Source organism: Melozone crissalis, unplaced genomic scaffold (assembly GCF_028551555.1).
Source record: "Melozone crissalis strain CALT ecotype California unplaced genomic scaffold, PUWL_Pcris_2 ptg000013l_1, whole genome shotgun sequence".
NCBI classification, from domain to species: Eukaryota; Metazoa; Chordata; class Aves; order Passeriformes; family Passerellidae; genus Melozone; species Melozone crissalis.
In genome coordinates, this window is record NW_026535791.1 from 41,325,527 (window position 1) to 41,348,941 (window position 23,415).

At 37.2% G+C, this 23,415-nt stretch overlaps 1 protein-coding gene across 1 annotated transcript; it reads right to left on the reverse strand.

Annotated features, from left to right (window-relative positions):
• Window positions 1–1,245: 1,245 nt before the first annotated feature.
• Window positions 1,246–6,256, reverse strand: LOC128934600 (granulocyte-macrophage colony-stimulating factor receptor subunit alpha-like). Its single transcript, XM_054272320.1, has 8 exons — window positions 6,129–6,256; window positions 5,861–6,036; window positions 4,963–5,102; window positions 4,303–4,345; window positions 3,436–3,573; window positions 2,800–2,890; window positions 2,206–2,287; window positions 1,246–1,323 (listed from the first exon to the last, which is right to left on the reverse strand). The coding sequence occupies exons 1-8, from the start codon at window positions 6,254–6,256 to the stop codon at window positions 1,246–1,248; spliced, it is 876 nt and encodes a 291-aa protein (XP_054128295.1).
• Between the last annotated feature and the right edge of the window lie 17,159 nt (window positions 6,257–23,415).

The window sequence follows — 23,415 nt, forward strand, 5'->3', positions numbered from 1 at the left end:
CCAACATAAGCCTCTCCCGACACAGCTTCAGGCCATTCCCTGGGTCCTGTCACAGGTCACCAGAGAGAAGAGATCAGTGCCTGTCCTTCTGCTTTCCCTCACAAGGAAGTTGTGACTGCAATGAGGTCTCCCCTCAGCCTCCTCCAGGCTGAGCAGACCAAATGGCCTCAGCTTCTCCTTAAGGCCCTTCACCATCTTTGCAGCCCTTCTTTGGACCCTGTCTAATGGCTTTATATCTTTGTTATGTTGTGGCACCCAAAATTGCCCCCAGCACTGGAGGTGAGGCTGCCCCAGTGCAGAGCAGAGCAGAGCAGTGCAGAGCAGAGCAGGACAATGCCCTCCCTTGCCTGGCTGGCCATGCTGGGCCTGATGTAGCCCAGAACAAGGCTGGCCCTCCTGGCTGCCGGGGAAGGACTGACTCATATTCAATTTCATGCAAAATGGAAAGTTAAAATATGTGATTAGCACCTAAATTGAGGGCTTTCTCTCATATCTCCTTATTAGTTGGAGAATTCAGGCTGTTATGCTTCTGTTTCATCCAGATGTTATAAAAACACATAACTTGCCTGTACCACAATTAGCAAATGACAGGCTTCTGCTGGAGAGTTCAAATGCTCAATTTCCAACATTTCCCACTCAATACATATACATATGTACATCTGCTACCTATTAGCAATCATATATTAAGTAATTTTTTCCTGTCTAACACAGATAGGAAGGGATGAAAAACAGGAGGCAACAAATAGACTTAGGAGAAGATTGTATCCAAAACTCTTTATAGTACTCCTTTGTATGAGCAAGTAATCTTAAGAGGTTTGATCGTGGCTTCATACAGCGAGCTTTCATACAGATGTCAAATTTCATTCCTGATCACAATCTCAGTATGGCTGTACCTTTTTTGAGACACTGAACCAATGGAGATCCTGAATAAACCCCTTAAGTTTAGTTGTTCTTAATTATTCTTTTGCATGTTGTTGAAAAACAGTAAAATAGCTTCCAAAGCAATACTGAAATATTTTTTCTGAAATACTGTAGTATTCATCATAATAAAACCCAGAAATAGTCCAAACTTTTCTGTTCATAGAAAATGCAACCAAATACAAGGAGGCTTTTAGAGATAAGATCTTGGGGAATTGTCTTTACAGCTGATGCTCTTCTCCCTGCTTCCAGGAGTGAGAGAATGTGAAAAACCTCTTAATTTTTGCCAATAAGGTATATATGCTAGAAAAAATCAAGTTGCTCATTTCACTTGCATTCCATCACTTCTTCAATATTTGTTATTTCTTCAGTTCCTTGTTTTTTTAATAGATTCGTATATTCTGGCTATTAAAGGAAGAATATAACATTTTGTTAGTTTTTCATGCATGAGATTTGTCACAAGGTCATGATTTATGAATCTCCTGTCATTAAAATCTATTATTTATTGTATAAAACCTGTAGCAGGTTTTGTACAACAAAGTTAAAAGACCAAGGTACATATGTCTGGATGATCCCTCCATATAGCTCCCAAAGAGGAGCAAAGACTTTTCAACTAAACAGCTGGAAAAATCATCTTTTAAAATATAGAAAAGTTAACATGATAAAGGAAGAGAAAATAAAAGTATTTATAAAGGCTCAAGTAATTCAGTGTATCACTGCAGACAAATTTTGTCTTCCAGACCTGTCTGCAGCCAACCTAAAGACTTTGCAAATTGCAGAAAACTGCAGTTCCTGCAGTGTTTGTCTGTTTGTTGCTTCTCACAAGCCAATTCCAGCGTTCCACATAAGTTAGGACCTCTCAACATTCTGCTCTACTTTCTTGCTTACCATACCCTAGAAACTTTTATCTCCTTCAGCATCATTGCCAAGTACTAGCATGGCAAAACTAATGAAGATTTCTTTGCCCCTTCTCTCCCTGCTTGCTGCTGCAGTATTATTCTGCTGAGAAACTTATGCTCAGCATTGTTTTAGTGATAGCACATGGCTTATAGGGACAGCAGGGTGAAACTGCATTTTCCCCAGTGCTCCAGGTAGACAGATGACAATTATTGCGTAATGGAAAAGGTAAAACAGACAAATTATTTGTGTGTGGACTTTCTTTGTCCATATCCCAAGAGGGAGAAAAAGAAAGAAAATTGATTCTTGTTTGTGTGCATCTTTCTGACAGTTAGGTCATACCCTTGACACTAAATTTTTAAATTTCAGGCAAATGGGAAGAAAGCATACCTGGAAGTCCATTGGAGAAGGCTCACGGAATGGGTCTCTTGGCTGTGGTACTGCAGCAGATGTTTTTTTGAAATAAGCCCTTCTACAGTGACAAAAAGTTTTGGTAAAGAAAATACTTAGTTTGCAAACACATGAACACATACTATATAATCATACTCCTGAGGTACTATTTTATTTCTCTAAGACATAAATAGTATTCTTCTAATTCAAAAGTAGCTAAAAATTACATAGGCTGAATACAATATTATAATTTTTTTTAAGTATGTGAAAAGGAAATGTTGTCAAAACATGAAAAAAATTTCATGTACCATCCCTCAACATTGCAGGGTCTGATGGTAGGAAAGAGGTACTGATAAAAGGCCTTGGACCAGTATTGGAAAGCATTGTGTTATCTTAATCAAGTGGATAAGAAAGTTGGGAATCAGAAGTATAGAGCATACTTGAGGAACATCCAGCAGATGATTCCTAGTATAGCTCAGTGTTGATTTTCTCCCTTCCTTGTCTCCTTTAAAAAGAAGCCAGAAATTTTCTGTTGGAGGAAGAAGTATTATTTTAACTATAGAATAAAAATTTTGCACAAGAAATAAGACTTACACTGTCATGCAAAGGAGAAATGTGAGACCTGCTGCCAGGCTTGGTATCAGAAACAGCATATATGATGAAGTAGACGTAAATTGTTGTGTTCCTGAAAACCAAGCAATCATCAAAGTGTTGGTTAGCTTCACAGGGCATGAATGATTGCATGGCTATGTGCAATTTGCCTTGCATCAGGGTGTCAAACCCTCCATGAAGGGATGACTTCTTTAGCTCAGACCTCATTGCCCTGCACCATGCAAAGAAATAGAGTGGCTGAACAGTACGTGGGCTGTCAACAGGAACTGGAAACCTGAGGAACTGAGTCCTACAGAGTATTTAAATATCCAAGGTGGCAGAGAACAACAGCAGGAAAAAGGAGATTGTAAAGTCAGGAGCAGAGATGGAAGAAGTAAAACAGCTGGTAACAGACTTCAAAAAGGTCTGCTTCATTCACTATCCCTGTGCAAGAAGCACTGCCTCCCAAGAATTATTGGAGAACCCCCCAATAGTAGGAGACATGGCAATTCTTCGACTCTCTTTGTCCTAGCAAATTAATATGCAATTATTAATGTGTTTCCATCTGTAAGCATGAAGTAAAAATAAGGTAGACAGGTAACAACTGAACAAGGTCAAGGAAAGGATTTTTATTCTTACCAAACTCCACAGGTGTACTCCACTCTCCCCAGTTTGAGCTTACTCTACAAAAGCCTGCATCTGCTGCTCTGATTTTGACGCTGTACCTTTTTCCTGAGCTGAAGCTTTCATATAGGTAGGAGTCATTTTCAGTGATTTCTGTCTAAATGCAAAATAAGTAGAATGAGATTTTTTTGCATTATTTTTCTATAATTACAATAAAATTTTATATTTTACATTTATATAATGTTTCTGTGAACAGACTAGAATGAAATAATTAGTAGAAAATATCACTTAGTAAGTTAGATTTTTTCATCTTAGCTCCCCTTGTTTGAATACTTTTGTTATTGGGTAATATGAAGATGAAATTTGCTGTATGTTTCCTTGGCTCCTTAGACTCTGCTAAGCAATGGGACTTTAGGAATAAAAATTCTTTAACGATCTGGCAGGGGTATTTTCAAAATTGAGGTAGAGTTTGATAGCCAGATTATATTTTTTTTCTGCCATCTTTATATTGGCCTAATCTTTGAGGTAATATTTTCTTGCCTTTTACATCTCAATTCTTTCCAGAAAGTATTATAAAAGAAAAAATCCCCACATTTTTTTTGTTACACAGAATCAAGATCCATATTTTTACATTTATATGAATCTGTTAGGAAGTAAAAAAGAATGTAAAATGGAAGATTTTTGTGGAGTAATATCAAAGTTCCCATGTGCAGGTGTTTTCACATCAACTTTTATAAACAATAGTTTAAAACTTCAGATTTAGAAAACTTATCAAAAATAAGCATATGCAGTACTTTGAAACAGATAGTGTGAAACCAAACCAATTTGTTTGGGGGATGCTCTGATACAGAAGAAATTTCAATATTTTAGATTAATACAGACTTACTGTTTTAGATGCAGTTTTGGGGTTTTTCTCAGCATCAGCCTAGCAACAAGGGAAAAGTTTAATTTTTAAGATTATTCTTTTGTTACTGTATAATAAAGGGTCTTCTCTCATGGATGTTTGATTTTCAGAAAGAAAAATTGTATGTAGTATTTTAAGTGCCTTCTTTTAAAGAAGGCATTTAAACTGTGAAATTTAGGCTGTTCTTCCACTAAGTGGTTTTTCCTCTCCATTGATGTCCTGAAATGTTGCACCATTTCAATATGATTATAGAATTGAGCATCAAAGCACTAAACAAAAGAAAAAAGGCTCAGGTTGACAAAATGTTTACATTTTAATTTTTAAAACAAAATATCTAAAATTTACAAACCATCTCAGACAATGTTTTTTCCATTGGTTTTTTTGCCTGTGTATCTTTTGCTTTCTTAAACATTTAATTTAGCTAAGTTATGTTTCCTTTCTTTTTTTTTTTTTTTAATTTTTCATTGTTGGAACACAATAAGCTCAGAAATATTTTGAACTTTATTTTTGAAGTATACAATATTACTTTCCATATTCATTCAAGCTTTCAAAAGGAGGGGATGAGAACAGGGTTGTATGGTGTTAGGTGTAGAAATAGAGAGAAAGAAAATGCTGTTAAATGTAACAATTATTTTTACCTTGTTTTCTATGACAATTTCATATTTGAAACAACTCATGTTTTCCACATGACTTGTGCGAGGTGGCTGCCACCAAATACTACATCTACGAGAAGCTTCTGTACAGTTCACTGTGACATTTAGTGGAGGCGTGAGTTTTTCTACAATAATATAACCAGAAATACTATTGATTAGTAATAGCTCTCTTCACTCTCTCATTTTAAAAATATAGGTAGATGTTCAAGCAACTGATCTAAAAAAAATGCAGCTTCAGCAGAATTTCTATATTGTTCCCATATTCTGAAGCGGGACTCCTGATTTAACATTTCAATTGAGAAGCCTGGAGCAAGAGCTGCAACAGTAAGGAAAACTAAAAACACAAGCCATTTATTACATTTTACTGAATTCAGCATATGATTTCTGAAAGTTTAGTTTTATGTCTTGGATTTAAGGGTTTTTTTAAAATACTATATTCAAATTAAACAATTTTTTTTATTAACATTCTTCCATTAAAAATGGGAGCTTTGCTCACAGCATTAAGGTAACTGTTTCTTTTCACTATGTGGATGAATAGCATTGCTATCCATATTAAGCAATAATAAGAGATAATAAGAGATAATAAGACCAACATCTAGATAGTCCCCCTCAGGGATCCTTAGCTAGTTAATTCTAAAAGATGACACCTTTCTCTCAGAATAAATATTTGATAGAAATGTTCAAAATTTTCTGACCTATGATTCCAGATTGTTTCTGTATTCATTAGTTTTTGTCCATTCTTATACTTTAGGGCTGAGAAAAAGTGAAAAAAACTCAAAACTATTATGGGGAGAAATATTTTTTAAATGTATGCTTTTTCCCAGAGATGAATTCTTCTTTCTTTTAAGATATAACTGGAAAATAAATTTTAAAAAATGCTTACCAATTTTGTATAGCTTTATGTAATCCTCATATGACTGAATGCTTTGTCCGCTTCTGGACCCATTTACCAGGAAATAAGGACGATTATCTTTTATTGTCACATTTTGAAATCGACATCCTATGTGCCTTCCATGGGTATCTTTGATGTAATTTTGGCATTCTGTGACATTTTCATTCCTTTACAAGAAATATTGAATCAATAAAACATTGGCAATGTCACATGTCCAACCACAAATCAAAATTCCCAATATTCAAGCAGACCTACTTACTTCAAGGACCCCCAGTACAGGAAATATTGGGTGTCTTCTGTAGCAGTCCTGCCCACATGCCAGGTGCAATTCATGAAGGAAACATTAAAAATGACACAGGCAAAGTTTGAAATGGCTGTTCCATTCATGCCTGCAAACACAGAAAGAATACCCCATGTCCACTCTGCAGAAAGACTGAATAACTCCTCAAATAACACAGACGGATCTTTGTATGCTCGTTTAGCAATTTTTTAGCTACCTGCTTGGCAAATCTGACTGTGCACAGTTTTGGTCTTGTAGTTTTGTCCTTACTTGAAGATGGCAATGATTTTATTTCTGTTGAGCCATGAGGATTATCTGTCATGGTTCCAGAAGCCATAGATGTGACTGGAATTTAACTGAGTCTTCAATCAACTCAAACACAGGGATTTATTGGAAGTTAATAACAGAGACAGTCACCATGGTGTCCTTGTTTAGACCCCCAGTTAACTGAGGCCCAGTCTAGAATGGAATGCAAATCCTACAACCATGAGCAGAGTGGCAAAATTCTCTCTGCTGCTCTTGTATTAAGCACTCTGACCCTTGGTTACAAAGCACTAAAAATTTAAATAAGATGTCCACCACTTTCTTCTGTGTGACAGCAGGCTGGTTACAATCTAACCCTGAGACTGTTTCCTGAAGATAATCCCTGCAGAAGTGTTGCAATTTCAAAGAGAGAATGGTGCATTTTTCAATTAGGAATTGAAACTAGCTATTAATCTCTTCCAAGTACCTTGGATTCAAGGATAGGGGGAATCTTATTAGCACTGAACATGACAGAAACAGGCCTGAATATCTGCATAATTAGTGTAAAATCAAGACAAAACTGAAGCAGAAGTTTACACCTTGCTTAAGTTAACTTACAATCTGAATTAATTCCTTGTGTGTTTCTCCCCCACCAAAAGGTGAGATCTCCAACAGGAAATGATGAACATTCAGTACCTCAACAGCTATCATTGTGAATTGAAGGATTGGTCCACAGCTTTCCAAGACTAACCCAACCACTGTTAATTGAGTTCAAGCACCACATCCACAACATTTGCATTTATCTCTCTAGTTAGCCCTAAAACTCCACATCTGATTCTTACATCTTTGGAAATAAAGAGAAATTTTTAAACATATGAAAAAGTTGTCAAAGTACTACTGAATTTCTGGAAATATTTCTCTCTTCTAAGAGAAAGCTTGAAACTTTTTCAAGAGCTTGGTTCAATGGCAGTGTTGGCCTAAGCATGCCCTGTCCTTTCGCATCCTTCACTGATCCTTCCTGATTCCATCCTGCCCCCCTGGCTGTGCTAATGCCACTTCTTGTGGGGCCTGTAGTGAGCAGGTTTGAACAACTGATCATCATTACAACTAATGCTCCTCTCAGCAGTTGTTTTCTTTTTGGTTGTTTTTTTATCCTCTATCAGAAATAGTGGAACAAGCTTGTCTGAGATGAAAGTGTGGGCTAGCAACTAAGAGAAAAGCTCTTGCTTCAGAGACACTGATATTTTTCTGCCTCCAGTTTATACTGAGGAATAGCTAAATTTTTCTAGTGTCTTTTTGCTTAACCACACCTGTTTGAAATGCCCCATATTTGTCACTTGCATATGGTTATTTCCTTAAAAAATGGTAGGACCATAATCTTATTAGTCTTTTCTGTGAACACTGATGCAAAAACCATTTTAGTTTCTCTATATTGTACTTATCCTTCTGAACTGCCTCCTGTATTATCTGATGATGATAGTAAAATACATCTGCAAGTATATTAATGTCCTCTGAAGCATACTTTATTTCAGACACAAATAACTCATTTTCACATATTTTGCTATCTTTAGATATATTTTAAATGTTTGAAATTCTTTTCATGAAAGAGGTAAGATACTTAATTGAAATGTGACAATTATGATTGCATGCAAATGCATAACAATCCACTGTTTCAAATACCTAGAGTGTTTTCATTTATTGGTTTGTTTATGTCTATTTTGTCAACTTAGATTATCTCCATCTCTTGGGCAGATATCAGAAAAAATGTAGGTACCTTAGCTTCAGAAAAATATCAGAGAGAAGAAAATTTGGCTCTGCAACCATTTGTAGTTACCAACACTACTAGCAGGGAAGGACAAGATCTCACCTTTGGGTCCTGAGCCCAAGAGAATTCTTACTTTGATTCACTCATTCTTCAGTTAAAAAATGCATAAACTGTTGAATCTTAGACATAATTGACCAGATACTTTATAAAAGATGTTAAATAACAAACTTGATGCTGGACATAAAAAATATTAAAAATTTTTAAAGAGTAATTAAATTACTTTAACCTTTCCATCTAACTCTGAAGATGCTGTTAGGTGTGAGGTGGAGTAAACCTACCAAAAAGCTGTATAGATGCTCACAGGGGAACCAGTAATTCTATACTGCCCTAACACTGCCTAGAAAAAAACCCAAAAAACAGCTACTTTAGGCCAGTTTATTCAATCTAGTCTGGGACAAGATGAATGAAGGTTTCACCATGTTTACTTTTTGCAATGCACCAAAAATATAGCCCAGAGTAACCTCTCTAATTCTGAGCTATCCACCTTTGTCAGCTAAATCCAAGAGGATTTATTCCTTTCCTTTCTTACATCATCTGGAATTCACATGTAATTTCTAAACAAAAAACTGCCTGTATTATTTTTCTCAACTGAAAATTTATTATTAAAATGTCTTTTTCTCCTCATTCTTATATCTGTGCAAGTATCAGAGCTGCTTATCTTTAGAAAAACAGTTGCAGCAGAGCAGTACTATTTTCCCCAGAGAAATCTTTCAAACTTCCTTCCACAGCTCAAATAGATCCTGTGCAGATAATTTATGAAAATCTTTAGGAAAGTCAAAGTATTTCTATGTGAAGTTGTTTCCTTTCTGTACTGTAGTTTATAAAGTTTCTATGAAAATTGGCTACTGCTAGACTCTGTGCTACAGCACAAGTTGTTTCTCGGAGAAGCCTGAACCCTAACACCCTTCCACAGGGGATAGTTATGTCAGGGATTCAAAAGCTGAAATGCTGTTGAAGTGTCTACTCTCATCTAGATTGATTGGAAAGGTGGTTAGATGAGAATAAAAACTGTCCAGTAACCTGCTGATTATGAGTAATGCAAAGCCATATATTTTATCATATTTTGATCTCACTATGATTTTTATAGCCAATGTGAAGGAAGGTTTGTAACAAAAACCCAAAGCTTATACTTTGTTTTAATATGACTATATTTTGTTAAGGGAAAATCTGTGTTGAGTGTAGTACATTAAACTAGACCTCTGAGGTTCATTTCCCAGCTTTGCTCCTAAAAGATTTTGAAAGACATTACTGCCAGTTGGAAAATATGAAATGGAATTACTGCTTCCGTGTTGGATGTGATATGAGGGTAAGATTATGCCTGCATTCCTGCAGCTTTTTCAGGAAATTGTGTATGTGAAATCTAAAGTATTAAAATCATGAAAGAGAAAAGACACTTCCATTCTACTGGTGCCTAAATGCAGTATTTCTAAAAGAGTTCACTCTGTTTAGTAATTTTACTCTATGGATGAAAAGACCTAAAATCCAAACATTTCCAATTTGACTGTGTTTTCAAGAGACAGTAAAACAGGCTGTCCTCACAGTAACTCGGGCTCTCTCTCACAGTAATTCAGATTTAACTTAACAAACAAAATACTGCTATGTGGATTGCTGGAAACAGCAAATCTTAAGTTATAATCATACAAATATTTTCACATTGTAGAAAAAATATGCCATCAAAATATTGGCTAAGACATTCATCAGAGGAAAGCGGGCATTTGCTATCAGGTAGTTTCTGTCCAACCCTCACAGTTATTTAACATTAAAACTAGCAGAAATGACAAAACTCCGTATTTCTTTCCTAGCTTCTTTGGACTACAATAAAGGAGAAACAGAAAAGAAAATAGAAGAGAAAATCAGACAATACTAAACCTACCTTGTCCTTGAAAACCTGTTTCCCGTGGTGCTTACAGCAATAGAGAACAAGAAGGATAGAAACTATGACTTTGCCTTGGTGTATTTCTGCATGTTTTGACAGTGTGATCTCATTGCCTCATTTCCCTTATCCTCATTTCCGTTAAACCATGGGGAGCAGCAGGGTCCCTCCCGGCCTCGGGACAAAGGTCAGCATAGAGGGACACTCTCTTCATTACTTGATTCACATAATTTCCAGTAATTTGTCACACATTTTTCATGTAAATGTTTGCACAAGGCACCACCTGAAAGATAGATGAACATGGGTCTTCCTTCTGGCTCGGGTGTAGGTCAGCTATGATTGCTTCAAGCCATGGCACTGTTTTCTGCTTCTTGCCCAGGGATGCTGCCTGGTGCAGGAGTATCAGCTCTCTGCTCAGGTCTGCAGAAGAGCTGCTCCCAGCTTTGCACTGGCCAGCCTCATTCCCTCTAGGTGGGTAACAACCCATGTCACTGGTCTTGACAGCCTTCCTGCTTTGCATCCACATTTTTCTGGCTTGGGTGAATTCAATGCACAGATCAAGAAAAGTTTCTGTGTGTATGAAATGTCCTGAGTGTAATAAGCAACAGTATGTCACTTGTCTGTGCTGGTGTCCTGGCACTGAGAAGCATAGAACCTGCCTCCTCATGTACCCCATAGTACAGTCTGAGTACAGAGCCTCTTGTCTTCTTCATCTTTAATATTTTTTACAGAAAAATGAAGTTATTAAAGTAGAAAACAACATTTAAATCTCATTATTTATAATGTTCACTGAGTGCACTGCTTTTCAGTGTTATATCTCACTGCAAGACTGGTAAATCCTATCAAATCTGTCCTCCTTCTGTTTGTCTGTGTGTTGTACATCTTCACTCCCATCAGTCTTTGTTCTTGTTGTTCTTCTGGGCAGAGAAGGAATAGGTAGGGGATGGTTATTGAGATATTTCCTCTTCTTTACGTCTCAATTCCTCAATTTTACTCACAGAGTAAACAGCAAGACACTATCATGTACCCTGCTATGACATTTCATTTCAGGACCTGCAGAAGTAAGGACTTCTGATTGCTGCTCTGTAGAGGAATTGAAAGAAGTCTGCTGGAGCACTGTAATAACGCCGAGACTTTTGTAACTACTCAGTTTCTCTAATTCTTGAAACTGGACCCTCTTCTGTTCTCAGAACAGAATTATTCTTGGAACTCTGAGTCCTAGTACTAGAGAAGTTGGGTGATGGTGTAACTGCTACAGTGAATTAGGTTACTGGAAGCTGAGCTGGAATGAAAGTCTTAATTAATTTTCAAGTAATTTTTCTTAATAAATTCTTTCATACAGATTGGAAAAGTTGGAATCTTCAATATTTATACAGAGCAAACAACACTCTATCAGTTTCAGTGTTGGCAATTTAATTAATTGTATGGAATGTAAGACTTCATGACTATACCCAAGATCACCTCTGCAGAGGATTTGGGGTACTACACAGGCATCCCAGTCTTGTCAATTAGAGTTTCATAGCAATGTTTGACCTAGACATGGATGACTTTACCTAGCCAGGCAACCTGATGATGAAGTTCTCCTTAGCTGCCATGCAGTCTGAAGGATGATTTGATTTGGTCAATGAAAGGGAGGGGAGTTGCACGTCAGGGTAATCTAAACGCCTCCATTTCAAGACCAGCACATTTTACCACAGACTTTTTGGGTCAATCTGTATTCTTTTAAAAACCAGAATAACTGTACAACTTTTATATTAATAGCTTTGTAGCCTTTAATTTAAAACATAAGAATTCCACAATTTGTATTTAGTCTTTTTCATAGCTAATGCCAAGAGTGAATATTGCAGTTATAGTAATCAAGAGGTCAATAATCAAAATAGTATATTTGCTTAATTTCTGGTTTCTTTGCTCTGGTTTAATCTATTTTAAACCAGTCACCTTTTATGTGAGGTATCTAGAAACAGGAAGGAAAGTGCAAGCAGAAGTTTGCTAGATATGAATTTGTCTATAAAAGGACCAAAGAGCTCCAAACACAGCACCTCTCAGGACAGGGCTATCCAGTAGATACACTTGGCAGCTCTGTTCTGGATATTACAATACCTGAAAGCTGAATTAAAGCTCAGGTCCTCACTGTGTGGGGATGATGCATCCAGATATTTGTTTTAGTTTACAAGTATTAGTTTTCCTCCCCGTTTCCTTTACTTTCTTGATTTAGCATGTTTGTACTTGATCCTAGGCTACCATCATGTGGCCACTTTGAGAATTTTCCCAAGTAACAGAAACAAAGGCTGATTACTCACTGAGCCTGGAAAGCAGCAAGGCACTGCCTGCACACAAGATAAAGGCCACTTGCATATTTCTGAGGGCATAATTTTCCTTCTTGATGGCACTCAGTCATCCTTTATTTAGACGTTCTGTTCTTTGTTTTGTGTCTGTTTTACTCTGCTTTTATTCTCCCCCCCCCCCGATCCCCCGTAAACACTGAAAAAACACACTCTAATTTCAGAAGGAAAATTTTTCTGTAAGTAGCAGTCTTGGGTCAATCCATGCCTTAAACTCTAAATCACATTTCTATCCACACATTTCATAAACTCAGTTTCAGATCATCCCCATGTAAATCCCATCTGTAAGTTCTCTGATATGGTCCCCCTCAACAGCCTTGCCTCTAGGTTGGAGAGACATCAGTTTGACACATGGATGGTTAGATGGCTGGATGGGCTCATCCAAAGAGTTAGAGTCAGTGCCGCAATGCCCAAGTGGAAATCAGTAGCAAGTGCTGTCCCAAAAAGGTCCATGCTTGGTTGAGCACTATTTCACCTCTTCAGCAGTGCCACAGCCACTGGGATCAAGGGCACCCTTCAGTGAGTTTGTGGATGGCACCAGGCTGAGTGGTGCAGTTGTTGCATTAGAGGGAAGAGATGTTGTCCAGAGGGAGACTTGAGGCTTGACAGCCTTGAGGAGCAGGCTCATGTAAACTTCATGGAATTAATAATGTCCTGCTCCTGAGTTGGGGCAATCCCCAGCTCTGTGAATGGTTTGCTTAGAGAAGATGTGGATGCTCCTTCATTGGAAGTGTTCAAGATCAGGTTGGGGGCAGGGTTGAATTAGACAGTGCTTGAATATCTCTTCTAATCCAAAGCATTTTGGTATTTTATAAAATATGATTGCAGTAAACACTCTCCAAAGCATCTGAGTTAGTATTTCAGACTGTTACTCAGATATTTAAACATCTGTTTCTATATATTTGCAGCTGTCAGGGTAGGAACAGAGATGTCCAGGTCACACAAGGCTATACTGTGAAGGAAAACTTTGCACCAAGTAAAGGTACTTATAGTAGACTCATTTTTATTCATGCAATGATAGAAATAGTAATTTTAAAGAAACTACATGGCTGATATATTCATTGCAGAACCAAACTGGTTTATTTGTCAGAGTACTTTATCAGGAAATACTCCACATTGGAGTTGGAATCTACCACAATTTGAAACCCAATTCCAGTCTCCAGCCAAAGTGGATATTTATTGTGGCGTTAACATTTCACCTCAGGCTTTTTCTTGATGTACAACAAATTGTTTAAAAAGTGGAAAATTGGAAGTAGCTTTGATAAGGCCAGTGGGGCAGAACATCATTTTCCTCACTTGATAAGGACAGTAGAAGAGAATAACTGTTGTTATCTTGTTGTTGTATTTCATATTTCTAAAGTCCCATACGGTTGCAAATCATATTTCTAAAGTCCTATACCTTCTCAATGATATTTCTTGGTGGCAGTTCTTCACAGCACCAGCTTCTGCTTGTTGTTGCTTCTTGGCAAGGGCTCCTTCCAGACTCTCCCTGACGGGCCAAGCCCAGCCCCTTTTATCCCAGTTATTTCATTAGCCACAGCTGCAGCCCACTTAAGGACATCACAGCTGCAGCCCATCAAAAACAACCGGGGCTTATCAGGGCAAGGCCTATATACAGATATTCAAATACAATACAGATATTTTACTAGGACTCCTACTATAAATAACATCTTACTCTTATCAAGGACAGTAGAACAGAAAAACACAGCCTTGAAGAAATAGATAAAGGGTATAACTTAGGCAGACAGAAATCATGCAAAATGCAAGCAGGATGCCAGCTCAGCTCTGCAAGGCTGACAAAGCAGAAGTTATGCAAGGCAATGATATTGTGCTTACTCAAACATGGGGATTGAGGAGCAGCCACCTAAAAAAGACACCAGGCATTGAAGACAGAGCCCAAAGAATAACATTAGGGGTGTGATTATATAAAATAAAATCAAGGAGGTGGGGTTATCTAATGAATACGGAATCAGTGTGCATGGTACAATCTCTGTTCACCTGATGCTCAGCACACCTGATTAGAGGAAATATCCTTGGGGTGACCAGCATGCTGCAATAAAGAATGCCTGCTTTCTAATACTCAAAACTGTGCTAGAAGGTTTTTATCCAGCCAATTTCTGTATCAGATTAAATAAAGGTTTTTAGCTACAGATATTGTTAGCTCCTAGTCTTAGATTCTATTTTAGTAATTTATTTTATTTTAATATTTATTAATTTTTTTCCAGAATTAAAGCTCCATACAGTGGATGTTAAACAAGACTTCAAAGATGGGATTAATTTCTAAAGTGTAGATTAAAACTACATATTGTATTCAATTATAATTTAGTTACAAGATTCCATGCTAATTTTAAACTCTGTGAACAGAAATGGATTCTTTCTGGGTGAAAATGAACAGGGTGAGGAGGGTGCTGTTTTATCAGAGTGTATTTATTTTAATTGAAAATAATGATAGCTGAATTTATGTAGATAAAAATATCCTAGATTGAAAATTCTTTATTACAGAATTCCTTTACCTTTCAAGTTACAGTGACATTTACTGGATTGTTCCTAGAAAGATGATATGCATCAGTCTGAAACTGTGGTTCTACAGCACATAAGTTCTTGCATTTCTTTCCCACAGAGTATTGTACTCTCTCTCAGAGAGAATTGTGCTAAAGTCACTTCCAGTCTAGGCTACTCTGAGTTTTGTGTGAGAAAATATTAAGGAAGTAAATAAATTATGTGCTTCCTCTGCCTTTCTGTATTTCGTAGAAGACTTGGGCTTATCATGTTCTAGTAGTGAAGATTTGCATTTGAGCTATTTTATTCTCAGATGTACCTCATTCATTGATTCATTGTCGAAGTTTGTGAGATACACTATCCAAGAAAATTCTGCTTTTCTTTTTTTTCAAGTCTTTTTAACAACTATTTGCCCTGCATTTTTCAATTTGTTATAATTCCTATGAGATTTTTAGAAAATATACAGTGCTCTTAAAACCCTAAATATTGAATAGCTCTTAGCATGCTTTCCACCCATATTGAGAGCAGTCACTCTATTAAAGCATCTCTGGCTTTAGCTGTAAAGGAAGCAGAAAAGATCCCTGTCTGCAGTCAATCTTTCCCACATTGACATGTCCTTTTCAGGGTTAGCAGCCTTCTTTACTGACCTGTTGACCACAATTTTTCCTAATTTGGCTAATCTCTTTGTTCAAAGGACAGGTACAGAACTCAGCCATGTAATCATAGGTCTGATCTAATGGGAGATAATCAATGTTAGTATCTCACCCAGCAGAAGGGATGGCTCTGAGAGAAAAACACCTCTTTAGCAAGTTCTCCTGAAGATATTGGTAAACCTACATGAGATAAGGCAATGGCTTTAAATTGAAAGATGGCAGATTTAGATTGGATAGGTTTGAAGAAATTCTTTCCTGAGAGAGTGGTGATCACTGAACAGGCTGTCCATAGAGGCTGTGGGCTCACCACTCCTGGAAGTGTTCAAGGCCAGTTTGATTGGGGCTTGAAGCAACCTGGTCTAGGGGAAGGTGTTCCTGCCCATAGCAGGGGGAGGAACAAGATAATCTTTGAGGTCCTTTCCAACCCAAACCATCATATGATTCTATGATTCCTCAGAAACAAAACCTTGTTAAACTAAGGAGCAATGGTTTAAAAGGAAGATAAACATTTAGCCACACACACTTGCCAGATAAAAATGAAGTGGAAGTGGCTAAATTAGTGTGACTCAGCCTAATGCAGGGAACAGTTTAAAAAGTGATGACAATCCTGAATCAGCAGGGCAAACATGTGAACTCTGATGTCAATAGAGTTGGTGGAACTACCAGCATGATGAAGTGCACTGGTAAGGGTTGGGGGAATAAAAAGTGATCTCTGCCCTTTCAGCCCCATTGATCAGTCAGATCTCTGTGACTGAAAGGGCAGAATCTGACTGATTTACCAGTTAGCTGATCTGACTGCACGCAGGGAGGTGAGTAAGCAGATCTGTGGGAAAAGGGAAGTAGCACTGGACAGAATGCGGGAAAGGATTTGAAAATGTTAAGGCAAGCTTGATCCATAGTGGAAGCTAGAGTTTTGAGAAATCATCTCAGAATGAAGAGTATGTCACACTGGGACTCCCCAGAACACTAAATGGGGAATTATATAAGCTTCACAGTTGAAGTAGCATCATAGAGGGTTGCATTCTCTCATCTTCTCCATCAGAAAAGCATGTGTCCTTCCTGGGGCACTGAAAACCATGGATGGACTGAAACCACTGTGAACCTCTGCCATAGGTAAGTCCTAACAACATTCCTTTTTAAAATGTCAGCACAATTCACTCCCTTCTCTCAATTTTCCAGAGGCAGGAACCCTCCCTCATTTCTCTGTGCTGGAGCAGCCTTACTCTGTCTGACAGATTTAAACCCAGGTTCTCCTCCACCTTCATTGTTTTTTTTTCAATCCTCAAGCAAAAAATTATATTTTAGTCAGAAAAATCAAGTACCCTCCACTGAGATACTGAAAAATAACTTCTACTCTGCACTCCCAAATTATTTTGAAGCACAGGTGCAGATTTCAGATGGCTCTCAAATCTTTCTAAAATGTAGAATAAAACAGATTTATTAACTGTGTAACATTTTAGGACTTTATCAAAATATTTCCTGGCTATTTTTACTGATGACAAGCAACAGAGTCTGTAGATAGGTCAATCTTTTCAGTGAGAATATAGTTGTTTCAAAGCTCATTGCTGTTACAACCCACCCCAGAAGATGAGGGTAAGCCAGGTTTTTTTGGGGGGGGCAGATTAGAGTGAAGTGACACTGACTGGTAGGTGAATAGAAATAACAGAAATAATAGAATGAAATAGAAATATGGAGGGTTTATTTTAGAACAATTTGTGTTAGGGAGAGCACAGGACATGGTAAGAGCACTATCCCACCTCACACCATCAGCTTCTTATAGGCCTGTTCCCTTACCTGGCTCTAACCCCAGCTTGCAACCTCCGGTGGTGCTGGTGCACCCTCTCTGCACCTGGATGATTACTTTGAGCATGGTCACTAAAGCACCTGAAGCTTTTGCAAATGGCCAGTTGTTTTGACTCATTAACCATTTTAACATTCCAGTCTCTCAAATCTGCCTTTCAGTGGGCTTTCTTTCTCACTGTGTTGGCCCTGAGCAGAGGCTGAGGCACCACAAGACCTCAATGGAAGAATTTGTATTAATGAGCTCCAGGTTAGTAATAAGGAGTTTGAACAGGCACAATTATCAATGTTGACCAATAATTAATACTGATGAGCAGAGTGCCTAGACATGTATCTTTCTCTAAAACAGATTGAATTTCTGAATATCTCTCTGGGTGAAGTGACCAAGAGAAATTATTTTCTTAGATGGTTCAATTGTGAGGAAGCTGACATGTTTTGAAACTGAGCAAAAGCTGTTCCACAAACAAGCAGTTTACTTACTTTCACTTGGCAGATGGATGGATATTCTCCCTCTGCATCTCTCTGATGAATTTTACATCACCAGACTGTTTGGCTGCGAGTCAGTTTTCTTTCAACTGAGTGTTAAATGCTGCTCTTCACTGCTGTGCTCTTGGGCAGATAGAGTTTGGTAAGGAGGAATGTTGCAAGGGTAAGGGAATTCTTCCTAGAATGATGGCTATGGCAGGTGGACAGCCTTTTTTCCTCTCCATGTTTGGTTCTATAATGGACTTTGGCATCCTTGTCTTCACTGAGAATGTCACCTGCTCATATAAGTTGTCATATTTGGTTAGGCCATAAGCACCCTATATGAGAGCTAGATGTTTTATTTAATATCACAAATCTAGACAGGAAGCAGATTTTTAGTGACTACTTGTAAATCAATAGACACTTTGCCAGTGCCAGTCCTAGTTCTTGATGGTGGCATTATTAGGAAAATTGAGACCTAAAGTTTAAAAATGTTGTAGGGAGGTTTTTTGAGTACCTGAAATGTTTTCTGCATACCAGCAGGGGAGGGAAATAAAATGAATAATTCTGAAGGACATTCTTATATTAATTGTATAGAACCAGCATGGAGATAATTTAACATTGATTCATGAAAGGAGTAGAATGGAGAAATTTTTTCTTGTTTAGCATCTCTTGTTTTTTTAAAATTTACTTGGTTTTAAAGGTTTTATCCTAACAGGAGGAGCAGACAATAACTATTATGCTATCAGCACTTGAATATCTGATCAGGAATAGTTGCACAAATTAATAATCAGGTGATGATACATATGTTCTGAAGTGCCTAGGAATTTTCTCTGTATTAGGCTATGTTTCACCAGTTCTCTTGAAATAATACAGAAGGATCTCTTCCTAGAAATATTCAGGATGCATAGCTATTGTTCTAATGATAAAAGATAAATCATTCTTTCAAGTCTTATTGTCTTAGGCTGCTTGTAGTCACAACTATTGTGATGCATCAGTAGTCTGACCATCACCCCAGAGGAAATTTGTGTGCATAATGAGAAATCAGCTTCTGACCAATGTTGAGTTTTTTTATGTAGTTCATTAAATTTAAAATGGAAATGACAGAATAGTAGCAATTAGCTATTTCAGGTATATCTAGTGTGATTTGAAAACTTGTGCAATCTCTCTGTGCCTCAGTTCTTCACTCAAGAAAGATTAGGGATCTGATTTTTTGTATTCGTGCCTTCCCCCATCTCTCCCATTAAATGCAGTGCATATCCTAAGGCAGGTGTTAAATGGTCTAGTCTAATGGTTTTGTACTCACAAACCTTACAGCACCATTCTTATAATTGAAATATTTCACTGATTCCTCTAGATTAACCAAGGCCAAACATGGCTGTATAGTATTGCACTCCTTTATAGGACTCTTTCTCACCCCAATGCAAATGATGAACTAAGAAATACCCTAGAGTGAACCTGAAACCTGCACATTCTCTCATAAATCTCTGCCTGTAGGATTCAAGAGAGGCTGGAACAGAGGCATTTGATCTAAGGCTGACTTTCACTGTCAACAGCTGGATATTTGTTGCAGCTGATAATTTTCAGAAAACAAAGAAATGTCTCCTCCAGGAGATCTCAAGCCTCACTGTGGTGTATGTACATACACATAGTTTGAAAAGTATTACAAAATAATCCATGTCAAAAGAAATGTTACATTTTGACACTGAAGAGGCAGAGCAGAAGGCTGCATGACAACTGCCATCCCTATTATATGAAACAGAAACATGAGATCAGATTTAAAGCAGAACTAAGATACCCAGATGGTGGAAATTTAGTCACTGCAGTAGAAAGCTGTGATTTCAAAATTCCCTTCTGTTAATAAGCAGTATCACTTTCAGGACACTCCCTGCTATCCTTCAAGCCTGCCTCACTACTCCTTTTTGCAGTGAAATAGGTTACTAACAGCCCAAATTTCTGAAACTTCATTTTCACTTCAGTACAAAGCAAAAAGATGAGTTTTTCCCTCTTCCTCCCTTGGTGTAAACAGAGGTGGAACCCAAGAGCACCCCAAATATCCCCAGCACATGATTGCAAATGCTAGTTTTGTTGACATAACAAACTAGACTGCAGGGACTGTGACAAGGGAAAGACCTTGTCCTTTAGTCACAAACACCTTGTCCTTTAGTCACAAGCTTAGGACTTCTCTGGCCCCACATAGGGTTCAGAGGACTGAGACAGAAGGGGCTGTCAAGTACTAAACACTGCTTGGAGCGTAGGCTTTATGGAATGTGAGCAGTCCTTCCTTTCCACCGGCACCTAAACCCTGCTGAGGTAACTGCAGAGTGCACTGGCTTTATGGATATTTTTAATTACATGACTTGCTGTTTTGATCAGCCCAAATCCACACGTGATTCCAATGCATCCCTTTGATGGACTGAAACTGTAACACAACTCAGTGTGAGAGTCTATTAGAGGATGGAAAAAGGGTGCTGAGTTCCTGCCATTCCTGCTTTCCTGAATAAATTAACATATGAAGATTTGAAAAATGAAATAAAAATCTTTATTTATTTAAAATTTTTAGAGAGGTCCAAAAAATGTGTGCAAAGTAATTAACTTCTTTTCTCTGAAGTCAGTAATGGCAGTGAGTTATGGTGTAAAAGAAGAGGAAGAAACATATTGCAATTGTTGAGGTGCTGCCATTAATTCAAAGTGCAAACCACACCTTAACCAGACAAAATTTCCATGTTTTTCTAATAAACAGGAGACACAAGGGGAATGAAGTTTTCTACATTTTAAAAATTGAGTACTGGGCTTTCGGTCAGGTTTGCCACTATATTACCATTGGATTTGAGATTCTAAGTCACACTCTTCTCACTTAAATAAAACACACTTCTAAATATAGTCAGAGTTCTCCAGAAACATTTACCTTTCTTTATCTCAGTTCATCATTAGAAAAATGTGGGTTTTGTACATCCCCACCATAAGATCATGTCTGATTAACACCAGAATAAGGAAGCAATTGGTTTAAAGCATTTGAGGTAAAGTTGGTTTAGCTTTACCTTGAATTTTACTATCTAGCTTTAACAAAAAAAGCCAAACCAAAACAAAACAAAAACCCACAAAAACAAAAAAAGAAACCCCCCCAAAAAAACCCCACCAAAAAAAAAAAAACCAAAAATCCCCCCCAAAAACATGGACCTAAACATATCCCCTTCTAATCTAAGATCAAGATTAACTTATTGAATCTATATAGATGACATCTAGACATCTTCAGTGTCATGCTTTTTATAAGCTACAAGAACATAAAATTTGGTGGGTGATTGGTTGATGATTTAGGATCATGGTTTGTATTTTTGTTTGGTTTTTTGGGGGGTTAGTTCTGGGGTTAATTCTATGTTTGTTTGGGGAGTGGTTATGGAGTGATGATGGCAGTTGGTTATTGTTTTTGATACTAGGAAATATAGAGAAATATCTCACTAGATGTAAGTCAGAGTAATCACTGTCAAAAATATTTTATTAAAAGAAAGAGGCACCCAAAAGACAAAGCAGCTATTTTTAAGACTTTACTATTAACAACCCAAAATATTTCATTGATCTCTACAACATTTCTATAGCTGGATTTTTTGTTTGTTTGTTCATTTGTTTGTGTTTTCTTTGAAACATGCATTTTTAACACACATACCGAAAAACTAAAACTATTTCCATACATAACTGTAACAGCCTCTGCCTGGGATGAGAGTGAAAATATTCAGGTTTCTGGCACTTCACTGAACAAGCATCAAAGGTGTTTTATGGGATTCTTCCATTTTCAGCATTTCTCTACTGTATCCAGTACCCAAAGATGGGGAAAAGCAAAGAAGAAGAGCTGGTTTCCATGCTCTGGAAAAGATCACACCAGCCAGCAAATGATAAAAGCTATATTATTATATTACCTCTCAGCCCTTTATAGAAAGGATTGTGAAATATTTTGTCCAAATTTGGCAGTTTTTGAAAAGGCAATAAATAATGCAGTCTTGATACCTTAAGTTCATTTTTGCACCAAAACCTGGAGTCAGATCCTTTAGTAAATAAACTTTTTAATGTGAACAATGTGTCATATCTGTTCCAAGACAAAATACAAAAACAAACATCCCCCTCAAAAAACCCAAACAAACAAAAAACCCAAAAACATCACCATCACCACAATTTTTATTCATTATTGCCCCTCTAAATTCAGCTTAACATGGAAAGCTGGAATGCAAAAGATCAGTGTGTATGAACAAAGTTGTTGATTTCAAGCCCACTTATTATCAAGTCAGTCAACTCCACCAAAAATGACATTCATAAGTTGTCAGTGTGCCTTGCAATTGCAATTTGCAACTGCAAATTAACTTTATAAACCAAGCCAGTTAAAAGGACAATTTCAGAGACCAGGCTGGGCAAACCTTCAGATATGAAGCGTTAAACAGACAGTCCTACCTCTTCAAGATGCAACATTTATTTGTTCCTTTTCCTGATTCGTTCTGTGACTTTTTTTTTTCCTAATTTGCTACAAGCTAAAAGATACATATCAGCCACTAAAAACCAGCAGAACAATGGCAAGTAGGGTAGGATCTTTCTGGGATTTTAATTTCATAGGTCACGCTTGAACTGTGTGATTTAATTTCTTCCTTAATCTGACTTCTTCTTAAAAGATAAAAGCTTATTAAAATACATAAAAAAGTTTTGAAACCTTTCTTTTCCATATACAAAAAGGGGAAAGTAGTAACAGCTCTGACTTCTGGGTTAGTCATGCAGAGATGTGTCTCCTTAGAGGTCCGAAGGCCTTGGGGAAGGTTCCAGGCAGTGTTTGCTTTATTCAGAGGTGTGCTCCAGCCCCTCAGTGGGAAGTGGCCCTCGCAGTGGGCTTTTCTGAGGGAGTGCCTTGTGAAAAGGGAAGTCTCCTGAATCAATTTCTCGCTGTAGTCCTAAACCAAGACGTTCTCCAGTGCTGATCTGTCCCACTTCTCAGCCCAAGTGATGCATAGGTACCCAGGATTTAACAAGCATTAAAATTGAGGTAAGTTTTGAAAAAAATAATGTAAATGATACATTTGACTCTTCATCTGCCAAGAGATTTAAACTTTATTTGACCTATATTGCTTATTTCATCATTCATTGATCAATTTCTACATTTTTTACTATTAAATACGGGATGGGGTGGGGAGTGTTGAAAACCTGACAACCTTTAATTAAGTCTAAGTTTTAGGTAATCTTAATCAGACAAACAGTCACAGTGATTCCCTTCATCTAAAACTGTGCATTAGAACAATGAATAAAAGATTTCATTGTTTAGTTGTTGAATTTACTTTCCAAATTTGGCATAATATAATTTTCAAGACCACCTGAAATTGTCTTTTTTTTAAAATTTTACAATTTATTTTTCAAAGAAAACATATGTATATAAAAACTATTTCTTAAAAAATTAACTTTTACATTTAGGAAGATATAATAATCACCTCCAGAAACTTTAAAAAAATAGCTTTATTCAAACACATGTATAATGCAGATTTAAAATTTAATTGTTTCATGTTCTGCAACTTGAACTAACAGCTCTTAAGTTTTA